Source organism: Lutzomyia longipalpis, chromosome 3, assembly GCF_024334085.1.
Source record: "Lutzomyia longipalpis isolate SR_M1_2022 chromosome 3, ASM2433408v1".
In the NCBI taxonomy this organism is placed as follows: domain Eukaryota; kingdom Metazoa; phylum Arthropoda; class Insecta; order Diptera; family Psychodidae; genus Lutzomyia; species Lutzomyia longipalpis.
Genome location: NC_074709.1, coordinates 4,365,586 through 4,380,290, shown reverse-complemented (window position 1 = coordinate 4,380,290; position 14,705 = coordinate 4,365,586). Strand labels below are relative to the sequence as shown.

Sequence of the window (14,705 nt, the reverse complement as noted above, 5' to 3'; positions counted from 1 at the left end):
TTTCGTTGAGAAATTTCTCGAATTCATTTAATTCGCAATGTAGAATTAAAAATTCTGTAGAAGAATTTCATTTAAAACAATTTTAAAATTCTTCATCAATAGGGGAGAGATGGGTTTGTGGGAATTTCCCTGAATCCTGTTTAAACATTACGATAATCCGATTTCCTTAAAAAAAGTTTAAGATAAAGAAATCAATAGCTTCGCTTTAATTTAATTCAGTGCTAATTCTTTTCAAAATCCCATAACTAATTTTCATCATCTCCCCCCCCCCCCGCGATAAATTGTGTAGGTAAGAAGCTTGAAAGAATGTGGTAAATCCCATAAAATACCATGGTATTTGCGAGGATCTGCATCCATCGCAAAGTTGTACTTCTTGTGCTTTTCTGCAGGAGGCGAGAAAGTTCTTAAGGAGGTAGGTACTCAACTTATAGCCAACTGAGACGTTCTTTCAATTTACTTTCCGTGCGAGAAGGTAAGAAGATTATGGGATTGCATTGAAGCAATTTTAGTGTGTAATGCACTTCATGTTGCGTTTTTTTTCATCCCTTCAATTTAGCTCAAGGGAGAGTCTCTGTCAAGTTGAAAAAAAATGATAAAGAAAAATTTTTCTCACCTGCATTTGCTGCTGAACATTTGTAGATGCCTGCATCTTCAGATGTCACCGCTTCAATGGCTAGAACGGGCCCCAGGAGACGAATACGAGGTCCTGTTAGAACAGGTAGAGGTTCCCCGGGGGTATTGTGTGTGTACCATCTGTAATTAGCAAATAAAGCTTTGTAGGAGCTTTTCAGGTGTGGGGGGGGGGGGGGAGTGAAAAGCTTGCAAATTCCTTTTGGCATGAACAAAAATACATCACTAAATCACCCGCAGGGTGTTTGGTCAAAAGATAAAGTAGGAGAGACGTGAAAACTGATACTTTTCTCTTCCCCATCGTAATATATTTTGCATGAGATGCCTTCCCTATACAACAACCATGCTATTTAGGGTGGTATACACATAAAGAGAGAAATCGTATTAATTAGCACATGAGCGAGTTCGAGAAACTTGAACCATGTATCATCCTTCTTCAGCACACATTGGACAAGATGTGTTTGAAAATTTTCAGTGACAAGAAGAGCTAAATTGCTGTCTGAGTTGCGATTTAATAAATTAGTTTACTCGCATATTTCCCGAAAATTAATGGTGCTCCCCCAGATTAATTGCGATTGAGATTATATTACAAACCATACATACCCGTACTCTGTATTCTCTTAAATATCTGGCACACACACAGGGAGAGCATTTTCCATTGAATTTGTAAAGCATTTGTAATTCCTTCTTTCCCATGATTTTCCCAGTATCCCCCCCACGTTCAAAATGGATTGACAAAAGAGTTAATTTGTCATTCTTTTTTTTTTCAAACCCCAATGTTCTCCACCTCAAATGGAATCCCAAAGACAGTGCCACAATACGAAGGGAGAAATTCAAAATTTAATTTACTTGTACGTTGAGCAGTTGAGACGAGTAAATTCGCTGGAAGATCCCCCCAAACCCCACCGTGGAAAAAAGTGAGGGGTTCCAGTGTAAATCGGAAATGTGTAAAATGTAAATTCCAGACACTAATTAGCACAAGGATGGGTGGGAAAGGCAATTGGAGGAGAAAAGTGACTTTTCAGACTTCCGCATTCACTTTATATATACTATACCACTTCATGATTTTCGTTAAGCTCTTCCACATAAGCTTGTGCAGCAAGCTAAAGTGGAACCGGAAAGTTTGCATTTTATATACCTAGTGGTTAAGACAAAGAAGTACTAAATCTTTCATTTCAGCAAATTTTAAAATTAAGTGTCTTAACTTATGTGTGCATGAATGTAGAGAGTTGGGTAAATTAGTTAGAGATATAGCGGGTGTTGAGATGCGTTGAGATTTTTTAAAAATTCCAAATGTTTTCTTTATGATTATCTCAAGAAGAGCTGTTTAGGGGGAAGTTAAGATATTGCTTCTTTTCCAGCGATGTTTTGTTTTTTTTTTTACTTTAAACTTTTATTTTAAAGGAATTCCATCAAGATTAGAAAGCTAAAAAATGGATGGAAAATGGTTGAAGCCAATGTTGACGCAAATTTACCTACTTGCGACACAATCGTCTTATTCAGACTCAGCTTTTGCCTAATGGTGACTCAATTTTTAACTTATCTGTACTACAAAATACCTAATGTAGCCGCGAATTTTAACTTGAGGGCACATTTAAAAAAAAAATAAGACAACGAATATTTTAAACAAAAGGAATCTTAGTAGTGGAATCTTAATCTATTAAAGAAAATCTATTTGTTTGTTTATGGTAAGTAAACTCATCCGAAATGGTTAGGTGGATCCTAATGAAATTTAGTATGGATCTAGTGGATACTATTACGAGTTGCAACCTCACCCTCTCCCATCTTAACTGCCCTTTAAAAAATTATTTTAAACCACTTCTTACCTGATGAATGGGTAAATAATGGATACTATTTTTATTGGAGCATTTGTATATGTTCAACTCTCACTATATATTTATATCCCCTATATGTTTAAAATATTCGCTGTCCTAATTTTTTTTAATGTGCTCTTAAATTAAAATTCGCGGCTACATTAGGTATTTTGTAGTACAGATAAGTTAAAAATTGAGTCACCATTAGGCAAAAACTGAGTCTACATTAGGCAAAAGCTGAGTGTGAATAAGACGATTGCGTCGCAAGTAGTCTTTGTTTTTGAGTCACAATTAGATGGAGCCGATGGAAAATCTTTTAAAATTTTTTCAATAACGTGAAGGAGGATTTTATAAGAGAATTAATCGCTCCAAATATTCCTGTATGCAATACCTACATATGACTAATATTGCAATCATGTTCTCTTTAATCGAAATCAATATTAATAGCTTTCCCACCTTAGATTACTGGCTTCGGTTCATTGGATGCAATACCTTCCAAAATACTTAATATGCAAATTAATAAAGTGATATATGATTGTCACAGTTATATTAATCAAATTGCATTGTGGTTTCTTGTGGGAACTTTGATATACATACATAGGTAAACTTTAGGTAACGCAATGGGTGAAATAATCGATAAATTTGTGCCATTTTGAAGAGACAAAATTTTGTGGTTTTGCCTTTGGTTTCCCATGGGCTCAATGCTGCCAAAAGGAGTGTGAAATATTTAACAGTATTACGGGCGAGAGAAACGTAGGTCTGTAGATGTTGCAACATAAAGTTTGCTGTGCATCTTTTAGACAAATTTTCAACGTTTCGCAGGGATGCCTCCCAACAAATTTCCCATGTACATATAGCAGCACATGACCCGAAATATACTGGGGTAAGCACCTCAACTCTCGTTCGTCATCTTCCCCATGGGACGGGTGAAATTGAGCAAGAGTGTCTGAGTATTGAAGATTGATGATGCAATTAACGAAACCACATGCGATAGGACGCCTTCTGATCAAATGCAACACCCCACCTGCACTACGTTCCCTCCGACATCATGCATAACATGCATAAAACTTTGCATCGACACTGCAACTCAGCTTACGGAGGGCATTTTGTAATTGCATATGGGGCATCATAAAAATGGCAATAGCTCCTGCAATAGCTTTATGGATGGGAAAATGTCAGAAAACTTCAACGGAAAATATGACCCATCGGATGTTGAATTTTTGTTTTTAAAAATCTTTAAATCTTTAAATCTCCAACAAGTCACTCCAATGGGGGCTTTAGCTACTGACTCAATCCTCACCGTCTGTCAATGATGAAAATTCATGCAGGAATATAAATCCTACTGCTTCTTATTAAGGTTAGTCAAATGAAAACTTCTTAGGAACAAATTGCTTTAAGTTATTACATATTCAGATAATTTTATTAATAATTAAAAATTCTTAATACAAAAATACAAAATATACAAAATACAAAAATACAAAATTCCTCTATATTGCATTCCGGAAATGCATTTTCCGGATAGTTTGAAAATTCTTCCATGATTAATTTTCCTCATTCTCATCTAATACAATTTTTTTAAAATGTAAAACAATAATATTTTGTTTAAAAAAATAATCTCAAACATGAGATATAAGCCCCTAAAAGAGAGCTAATAATCCTCTTTCAAAAGCACCAGAGGGGACGAATTGGAAGCTTTATAAGGTTACGTATTAACCATCCTTAAAATGCAAAACTTTCATTAGTCCATTCGGAAATGTGTCGTCTCCCTGTGAGTTATTCATCTGCTAAAACCATCTTACTCTTGTTGGATTGAATGCCCAACTAATTCACCGAATATATAAGTTCAATTAAGGTCACCCCATGCTCCAACAACATACATAAGTTCAATGTGGAGAGTGCAGAGAGTGGGCTGAACTTATGGGGTTTTGGGCCAGATGAAATTGCACAAGAGGAGTGTTTTACAGCACACATGGAGGATTTTGCCAAAATTGTACCATACATTTTGTCACCACATGGTCCGACTAGGCCACTTGCAGCAGAGAAACCGACAGACTAACTTTGTCGTGCTTCACCTCCCCCGAAATATGCGATGTTTTGTGCATAATGTGGAAATTAAATGTAATGGATAATTGTTAGTCTAATGCGGGTGGAATCCTTTGCATCATCCCACCCATATATAGCTTTTCGCTTTATTTGCAAATACATCGAACTAGAGTTGTATTTTAGAATAAAATTATTCACAATGCCAATACATACAGTTTCAAACCTATTTATTGTCCAAATACCCAATTGTAGGGAAATACAACACAAAAGCCTAAACCATTGCTGGGAAAATTGCGTGGAATTCCATTCTTTTTTGCAATTAGATTAATAAAATTTATCCAGTACTGTATATTTTGTCAAGCGAACATGAAATGCAAAATTAATTAACAAAATAGAACACATCCCAGCAAACACCTTGCAACTTTAACTTTGGAAACTCCGAAGCAACGTTGCAAGAGAGTTTACTTCTTAGTTGCTAAAGTTGCGAATATGGTTGCATTGAAAACGATGCAGTATACTTTATCGCGATGTTGCTAAAGTTGCAAGATTTTTTTTATTATTTCAATAATTTGAAAAATTTAAGTGTTTTTGCATTCTAAAATCTTTTCTACAACTTCTCAAAGAATAATTTACCTAAAAACACACTAAAATCTCAATTTTAAGCAAAATAATTAACTTTGAAAAAATCACTTAGAAAATAGTTGCAGGAAAGTATATATCAACGTTGCGCTAGTTGCAAAAAAATATCGAAAAAGAACAAATTTTCCTTGAAATTGAAGTTTTTTTGGACTCTAAATGAATTTTATGCATTACTTATCCCTAAAATAATTATTTTTTATTGATAATTTATCAAAAATTGTTAATTTTATTAAATATAATTTATTTAGTTGCTTAAACGTTGCATCAGGGTATGCCGGCTTAACCCAAGCACGTTTTGTGCCTATGTTGCGCCTTCCACCGCAAGGGGCGCGTCTATCGCGAGAAATAACCCAAAACAGACAGAGAATGGTATAGAAAAAAAATGAGTCTGTCTCTTTCATTTATGTTTACAAACAGCAAAACTAGCGCCGCCCTGGTGGGTTGCTACCGAATCATTTTACAACGTTGTTGCAAAGGTTGCTGCATCGTTGCCTCAGAGTTGCAAAAAATGTCTAACATGGCCGACGGCATAAAAAAGTTGATTTTTATTTCATTATTCCGAGCAATTGGGAGCCCAAAATGAGGTGGGAAGGCTTTCTTAGGGATAGTTGGGTGCATTACTTGTGTTTAAATAATTAATTAAAAAAAAAAAATTTTTGACCCCTAAAAAAAATAATTTTCGGTAAAAAAAATTAAGAAAATTGAGATGGGAGCATCATTTAAGTTCCTTTGAGGCGATTTCATGACGGTAGAACCGCATGGCATATTTTTTTTCATTTGGAAAAAATCTAAAAACTCTATTATTAAATAATATAAATTATCCATTAGAGTTTGTCATTTATTATGATGGGAATATGGACGCCATATGATTATTATGGGCGTGCACCATATTTCCCCTCCATTTATGACAGCGGAATGTTTTGAAATATTTTTTGAAACATTTTTGTTTCAAAAAATTTTAGTTGCGAGACGGTATACGGGAAAGGATATTTCAGAGTTTTGCAACGTTGAGGCAACTAGTTGCGGCAACGCAGATATCTATTGACCATCTACTTCGAGGCAACGCAGATATATACCGTTAGGCATGGTTGCATTGTAGTAAATGTAACTCCGCGCAACGTTTAGGCAACTATCAATGGTTTGTTGGGATGACAATCAATAAACCAAGTCAAATTATTATAATTTTTTTTTCCAAAACCATATAGTGATTGAAAATTAATATTTGCAAATTCAAATGAAAATCGATTTTCTAATTAACTATTATATATGTATGGGTATTAAATACGTCCTACATCAATGAAAAGCCATATTTTCATTGGAAATTAATTTTTCTTTTATAATTTTTCATTGATTGAGCAATACTCGGGAAATTTTTGGAATATTTTACAATTCAATTAAAGAAGTAATTTCAATTATGGACCATACATATTTTATTATATTTATTTTCAAAAGAGGATTTTTAAGAGCTTTTTTTATCAATGATTTATTGAATTTTTATGACGTTACATTAATTACGTCGTCGGAAAATTTGTTTTCAATATACAAAAAAAGCTTATATCCTTGTAGTGACGCACAGGATGTTCGTGTCAGTAGCAGAACAAATAGTATGCATACAAGAGGATGGTTCACAGAATTTTCAGCATTATGGCAAATTTCAATATTTATGAATGCTTGACAATTTTATGTACACCATTATGTTGGGTGTCAGTACCGTTGGTTCAGGGCTTTTTCCTTCATTTGATTGGTCAGATAAAAAATATTGGTGTGTTTGATGTGTATTGAAGGTAAAGAATATGAATTTTAAGAGCCATTGGGAGTAAAATAAAATTTTAATTTTCAATAAATCTAGAAAAATAAACGATTGGAATGAAAAGTTGGAGACTCTTAGAAGGTTTTTGCTTAGTTTTTGTATTAGAATTAACAGTTTTTATATATTTGTTTGTATTACATATTCTAACGTTTGATGTTTCTCAATAATGTTTGATGTTTCTTTTTATGTGTCAAAACAAAATTAAAATGTTTTTCATGCAATTTTAAAACCTTAAAATAATTTTTTGTAACATCTAAAGAAAACCCTGAATTCTTTGGACTTTTAGGGAGCTTAAAGACCTAACTCTCTCCCAGCATACACCACTGGTGCGAATTCATAATATTTTGTAAATATTTGAAAAATTGGACAAATGTAGAAAATATTCAAAGTATTTGGTCACCCAGAGAAAACTTTCCCACTCAAAGAAATGATTTAATACTTAAATTTACAATTCAATGCCAACAACGAAAAGACTTCAAATTTTGAATATAAAGTTTGAGATTCAGAACTGTGATGTTTGTCTGGGAATGGGCTGAAAAATTTTGGGGTAAATTCTAGAGGAAAGGACCACATATTTGTTGTGTGTGCAAATATAAGCTAGACTGGTGTGAGGAAAATTTGCAACATTTTCATCCCATGCAATTTTTCTCGAGCTTGTGTTTGTCGCACTAATAATTTGCTGGAAACGCTCTGCATTTTGAGTGTTTCTGGTTCTTTTTTTTTTCAGCTACCCCCTCATGACTTTTTTTCGGTCTCTTGCTTCACTTTTGCTTCGCATTCTCCCTTTTGCTCGGTGTATTTTGATTTTTTTCTCCGCTCTTACCTACATTCTCGTTGCATTTCCATCGAGAATTTCATCCTTTGATATAGGCCAGAGAGAATATGCTGTGTGTCTGTATATGTTGTGAATATATAGCATACGGAAAGCTCACAGGGAAAAGCTACAGTATACGGTATATATACATCAAATATAGTGCCTAGAGATAGCATTTTTATATTCATTGGTGTTCATTGCTGTGTCTCCCTTTCTCATTTAAATGACATTGTATGAAGAATTTTCAGCCATGGGGTATCCTTGCTATGTATGTATGTAGTTTTTTAAAGCGTCCAGGGTGGTATCCCATTGTGCATGAATTTCACATTGGATTCATTCATACAGCAAATGAAAAAAATATTGTTCATCCGTGGAAAGTTTCACCGCAATTCTCGTGGATAAAGTTAAAATGGAAAAATTTATCAGAGCGACAATATCGTATTATCATTGTATAACGCTGTGCAATGTCCAATGAATCCTTTTTTTTGGAGCAATATTTTTTTTTGATATATAAGAAAATATCGAGAGAATGATTGGAGTTTTCCTTCGGGGGGTGGTGGTGTTACGAGGAGCTTCATGTTGGACGTTTGTATTCATTAAAGTAAGCCCTAGAGCCATTTCGGATATTCCTCCCCCTTACACATATATGTGTTACTCTTAACTCGACTAACCACCTCTTTCATTGTCTCCAAAGCCATTGTAACATGCTCTTCCACTCACCCATCTCTCACCCACTCCCCTCGCTTCCCCAACATACACGTTATGCACACAGCCCCAACATGACGACCCCCATGGCAAAGAGAACTTGAAGTACAAGAGGTGGATGTATGGCAAAAGTCTCTACTGTAGAATGTTTTTCCTCGCATATATAGAAAATCATTTTAGAGGGATGAGACGAAGGTGCACACGAGAGGAATATATTTTCAGAAATTTCCACATTGTCTAGCATTTGCATCAACGTAGTCGCAAAAGAACTTGAACATAGATTTTTGCATTGTTCACAGCGAATCATTTTGCATTTTTAACTTTATGAAAGTTGAAATTTCCTCAACGGCGTGGTTGGGAAGTCTTGAGAAAAGCAACCTCCATTTCACTAAAAAGTTAACCCTAGAATGTTTATTAAAGTTATTTTACTCTCTTTTTTTCAATAAAGAACGACGCAAAGGACTTTTTGCAACCACGGGGATGATAAACAAAGAGAAAGTATTTTGGAGTTTAATAAATGCGCAGCATAAGTTTTTCAAACCATTTATGAGTTAAATTTTTAATTTTCTCTCATATCTAGCTGCGATGGTAGTCTATTGCATGCTAGCTGTGTGTTATTGTTCTCTCTGTAGCAACTTTGCAAGTAATAAAATATTTAGAAAATTTTCACAAAACTCCAAAATGATGGTCATTGTGAAATTTTTAAGAGCTCTTTGCTACATCATATTGCACACACACGGGGCATCCATTAGTAATTCCATTTGTTCCACCAACTCACCTGTATTCAGTGGCAGGACATCCCTGGGCTATGCACAGCAGGACGGCACCTTCATCCTGAGCAACGGACACATGGGCTGTGTGCTCGACAATACTCGGCGCTACGATACCTCTCTGATCTGTGGAATTAATTACATTTTTAATTAGTTGATTGCAACTTTTCGTACCATCGGGATTGTTTATCAAATTTTAATTATGCTCAGCGTAGCCAATTTTAATTTTTTACCTACTCCCCTACCACATGCATTGGAGCTCTTCCGGTAGGCAGTTTTTTTTTAAAGCTTTTTTTTTTAAGCTTAATATTGCATTTTTCCGGTACTGTTCCGGTAATAAAATTCAAATTAATATTGCAAATTTAGAGGGTGGAATATAAGAGTTAAAGGAAACACTTGATTTTCTTAAAAGATCTGGAGAACTTCCACACAAAGAAAACTTGGAAAGTTTTTGGAATAACTAATTGACTTTTAATAGGCATCTTTAATTTTCTTCCTCAACACTAAAAGACGCTATATGCAGAGCTTTGTGAGCTTTGTGAATCTTTCATTGAGTTTGAAGCAACACTTCGTAGAATCTTTAGCGCTTTCATATCATACAAAATTTTGGGATTTGTAATCAAAAGCTCCTTTCAAGGAGGGGAAGGGGTGCATTCATGTACTCGAAGACTCGAAGAGAAGCATCTTGTCATCTCTGCAAATTAACATTTTCGATATTCTTCCATCTCCAAAAGTCTCCCCCCCCATCCATTCGCTCTTTCACTCTGTCTTTTCCCTAAATCCTTTGCAGCCAGCAGTTGGTGGCAAAGTTCATATATACTACATCTTCAAAGTCTTCATCAAAAGTTTCAACATACAGAGGATTATTATATAAAATTGTTGAAATTAAAGCTTTCGACATCGAAGGGAAGCTCACATTTTGAAGTTTGTTGAGAAAAGTAATTATTTTTCTCAATAGATTCTCTTCCCCAATTGCAGGGGGTTGGATGAATGTGGTGGATCTGTGCACTCAGCTTAGTGCAAAATGGCTACTTGTCAGTATGCTGGGAGGGGGTGTGGGGCGGTGGTTGAAGTGGCGGAAATAATTTTCGCACATCCATTAAGCTGTCCTATACACATAAATAGCCAAACAACACCCACAGAATTCAAACTCCACAGCCCATAAACTCTCAGCTAGAACCGCATGGAAGACATAAAGTAAGTTTTGCTGATTTTTAGCTGTGTTTCTTTCAGACACAGCTTTTGTGTACCGAGCAAAATCGAAAGTCGTCAGATCGGGCTCAAACTTGGGATGAGCACGAATTAGGGTCCCTACATTCCAAAAAACGTATGCGCCAAAAAAATTTTTTTCCGGCCGGCCGTCCGTCCGTCCGGCCGTCCGGAATCAATCGCTAAATTGCGAGAGAACGGTGATAGATAGAGACTTGCGGTAAACGGCAAAGTTTAAATATCGATTGGAAGACATCCGATTATGATGTCAAATTTTACCCCCCACCCCTCCGTCCGCCATTTTGAATAACCTCAAAATTTTGTTTTGCCTATATCTCAGCCCCTGTAATAGCTAAAAATCTGAAATTTTGGTATGTTGTAGGGGCCATCAATATCTTTCCAATGATACCTCATTTTCGAAAATCGGTCAAGCCGTTTAGTCAATATGTCCGCCACAATTTTTTATCGAAAATCGACCATAACTCGAAAACAGCTTGACCGATTTCGATCAACCCAGGCTCAAATGAAAGCTCTCAACAAGCCCTACAACTCTCTAGAACATCCGAAGTTTCAAAAGTGACCGCTAGGGGGCCAAAAATCAAAAATAAAATTTTCGATGAGTTTTCGATGAATATCTCGAAAACTCCATTATCGATTTGCTTCATTTTTTGATATCTTATAGCTGATTATATTATCTAGCTCCATGCCAAAAATGAAGAAAATCTATGTCTCCGTTCTCGAGATATAGCCTTCCAAAGTTGGCATGTCATATCTCGGGTTCTACAAGTCCGATTTTGATCAACTCAAGTGCAAATGAAAGGTTTCGTGAAGCCCTACAAATGTGTAGAACATTGCAAGTTCGAGAAATGACCGCGAGAGGCGCTAAAGTCAAAATCAAAATTTTCGAAAATTTCGAACTCGAATATTTCGAAAATGCCATTATCGATTTACTTCATATTTTAATATATTATAGTTGAGGTTAAGACCTTTCCAACGATAGCTCAAACTCGAAAATCTATGGAGCCGTTCCCGAGATATGGCGTTTTAAAGATTTCTTACGGTATGACTTTTCAACTTTTCCCGACTTTGAGCGTATTTAAACTAATTCGCGTTCTAGTTTGCTCTCACAAAATTGGTACACTGAAAGAAACACAGCTCTCGTAAGCTTGGTCAGCTTACCCGTACATTTTCTCTTTTTTTTGGTGCGCGGGAGGAAACAATGAGCATTTTCTTTACCATATCCGTTAAATATCGCTGGAGCTGTGGCCAAAAAAAAATCCACGAGGATGCCAACGCAAAAGCTACCGACTATTCCACGTCATTTGCTCCAAAATAAAATACACTCACATTTATGGGGCAACAACGTTCTCTTTTTTTTAAGCTTCACCAAAATGTGGATATCCCCAGAGTGGTAATAATTCTTCTAGGGGAATTATAGTGAATACAAAAAAATAAACCACAGCATGATCAAAAAAATATGCTCCGGTTGTCCTATATTCCTCACCCTGCTTGGCATCACCCACCCACCCCCCCTCGCTGCCGATTTAAGGTGGATTCAGTTGGATGGAATTTTCGTGCCATGATAGATTGCTAGAGAAATACTTTTTGAGACTGTTTTTCCATTCTCCACCGCATTGAATTTATCTGCACAAGTGCTTTTCTCTCGATGTTTTTTTCCCACCCCTCACACTCGAAAGGCAGAAAGGAAAAATTCAGAGAAAAATACAACCCAACCCCATATGCTTCAGTGAATATAAATAATTTATTTACATTTGAAGCTTCTAAAGTGTTTAATGTTGGCACAGGATCTTCGTGGGAGGGCAACAACGACGAAAAAAACTGCGAGAAGCCCCTAAAGAGGAAAAGGATGGTGCGAGAAGGTTGTGGAGATGATGAAAAAACCGGAGGAAACCAAAAAATCACGTAACAACCTCTTGTTTTGGCGTTCCACAAGAATGAATTTGGAGGGATAATGAAACTCACACACAGCGAAGCTTCTTTGGCACAACATTCTCCTTCTCAAGTTGTGCCAAGATGGGAAAACAATGATTTTCTTCTCTCAGTGTCTCCTAAAGTGGCGTGCTGTTTCCTCTTTCTTTTTAGTAAAAATATTCTCACAGCTCAGCTGACAATGTGGTAGTTGTGGGAAGTTTTTAAGGAATATTTTGTGGCTACAAACACTACAAGAATTGGTACGTTGTCAGCGAAATTTTCTTTGATGTTCTATTCTTAAAATTGCAAAAGGATTAAATTGTAAAGAATCAAGAGAAAACTTAGAAGAAAACATGGGATTATAGTTTAAATGGTAAAGAAAGCTTAAAGCTCCATTAAACTTTGCTATCTAAAATGCATAATTTGGAAAGTATTGAGAGTGTTAAAGCTATTAATATTTAGTTCTTGTTATTAAGCTGAAAGATAGCAAACTGTCTTTTGAATTTAATGATCTTCTGGACTAAAAAGCAGCTCAACTTACTTAGAGCTTTCTTTTTCAAAAAAAGCTCTGAAAGCTTTTCAAAAAATAGCTCTCGATAAATTATTTCTATATAGTTTTATTACATTTTTAATGCTAAACAAATTAAATTAATAAATAAAAAAGATTTGGGAGCTTTTATTGTATTTTAGAATTATGTACATACGTATTTTACAAATATTATATTCTAAAATTAAAATAAATAAGAATGTATTGCAAGATTTTATTACTTAATATAAAATGACAACAGGATAGTTGCTTTTTTCCAGATTGCCTCATTTTAAATTTCAATATCCGCTTATTTTATACATACTCTTCTCTTATATATTCCCTATATTGCGCTCCGTATAAAAGCTCCCTTAATGGTACCAAAAGGAACGCCTTCATATCATCGCAAATTTAGGGAAATTATCCCGACACATGTTGGGAAATTAAGTTACATGGAGTTTTCCATCAGGGATAGAGGAAGCAAAAAAAAGAGCAAACTTTGTATTTAACTGGCGCATTTACCATGGGGAAATTCATGGAAGAGCGTATGGAATGAAATTAAGCGAATGAGTTTCGAAGTTCATTCGATTTTGACTCTTTGCGAAAAGCAATTGCCTTTTGAAGCATCGATGAGCCGAGACAGTTCTGTCCCGAAATGTAGCGTGCGGGACTTTGTAATTGAGTTTCACATTGAAATTCACACAGATAAATACACCATATGTGGATGGGATATACGAACTTACCACTTATTCTAACTTTTGTGGCTGAACTCACGACAACTTGGCGCGTGAGACGGTGCATCGTGCGACATCTGTACGTTGGATATTCGTCGCTGTACTCAAGATTGTGAATTAGGAGTTCACCCGTGGGCAGGAGATGAAATTTCCCATCACCCTGGAGGGATGGGTAGATGTAGAAGGCGGGCTCTTGTACCCACGATACAACACGCACGAGTTCCTTTACGAATGTCGGAACAACGCATCGCAGTATTGCTGTGCAACCCCTTGATGCACTCAAAACTTCAACATCTACCTTGTAGGCCTGGCCAACCACTGAAAAGAATAAGAACAATTGCTTTTATTGGTACAATTATCATTATTTATCTAGAATGCCTAGAATAGTATCCTTGTTTTACTTAAAATTCTTAAATTTTCACATTAAAAATAAAATATTTGAATGCCTATTTAAACTTAAAAACTTCCTAGATTAAAAAGTTTTCAGTCCCATAACTATATGTTTAAATGCACAATCTTTGAGAAAAAAAGATTTTCCTAGGTAACCTGCATCCCCCGGCAAAGAAGAAGAAGTGACTTCTTTCAAAAAAAAGTCCCATAATGCAATTTAATGATAAACTCTGTGCTTTGGAGGAAATGCAAGAAGAAAACTTTTCAGATGGATTGACAAAGGCTTGAGGAGAAAAATAAAAGTACATAACCAAGGGTAGTAGACGGAAAAGCTTCAGTATTTGCGATGCTTTTGTGTCCTACGAGGCGCGGGATAAATGAGTTACTTTCCTTTCGAGAATGCACATAGAAAAAAAAATCCGGGGAAGGGAGTTAGAGAATGGATGATGAAGCAGGAAAAAGAAGAGGTTTTTCTCTCAATTTTTTTTGTGTTATATAGGCAACTTTTCCTCCTTCACCGTTCCCTCTTGCACAAGTTCTCCGATGGGTGAGTGGTGGGTAATAACCCACTCCAGCGGCAATTTGATACTTAGCACACAATTGGAAATTAAATTCTCACAGAATCCTTTCGCCTCCCCTCACGCCGTCCCATGGGGAGCAATCAAACGGGAAAACAAAGAAGTAAAAGG

At 35.8% G+C, this 14,705-nt stretch overlaps 1 protein-coding gene across 10 annotated transcripts in view; it reads right to left on the bottom strand.

Moving 5' to 3' along the window:
* The window catches only part of LOC129794268 (cell adhesion molecule Dscam2), an 87,087-nt gene that overhangs the window by 28,585 nt on the left and 43,797 nt on the right, over positions 1-14,705 (bottom strand). For all 10 annotated transcript variants that reach the window (XR_008751011.1, XR_008751012.1, XR_008751013.1 and 7 more), the window contains exons 3-5: positions 13,636-13,944; positions 9,234-9,351; positions 614-753 (exon numbers count right to left, since the gene is read on the bottom strand). Coding sequence is in view for 7 of the 10 variants with exons in the window: in XM_055835038.1 (XP_055691013.1) it covers positions 614-753; positions 9,234-9,351; positions 13,636-13,944 (567 nt within the window). In the remaining 3 variants the exon portion in view is untranslated. The remainder of the gene's footprint in view (positions 1-613; positions 754-9,233; positions 9,352-13,635; positions 13,945-14,705) is intronic.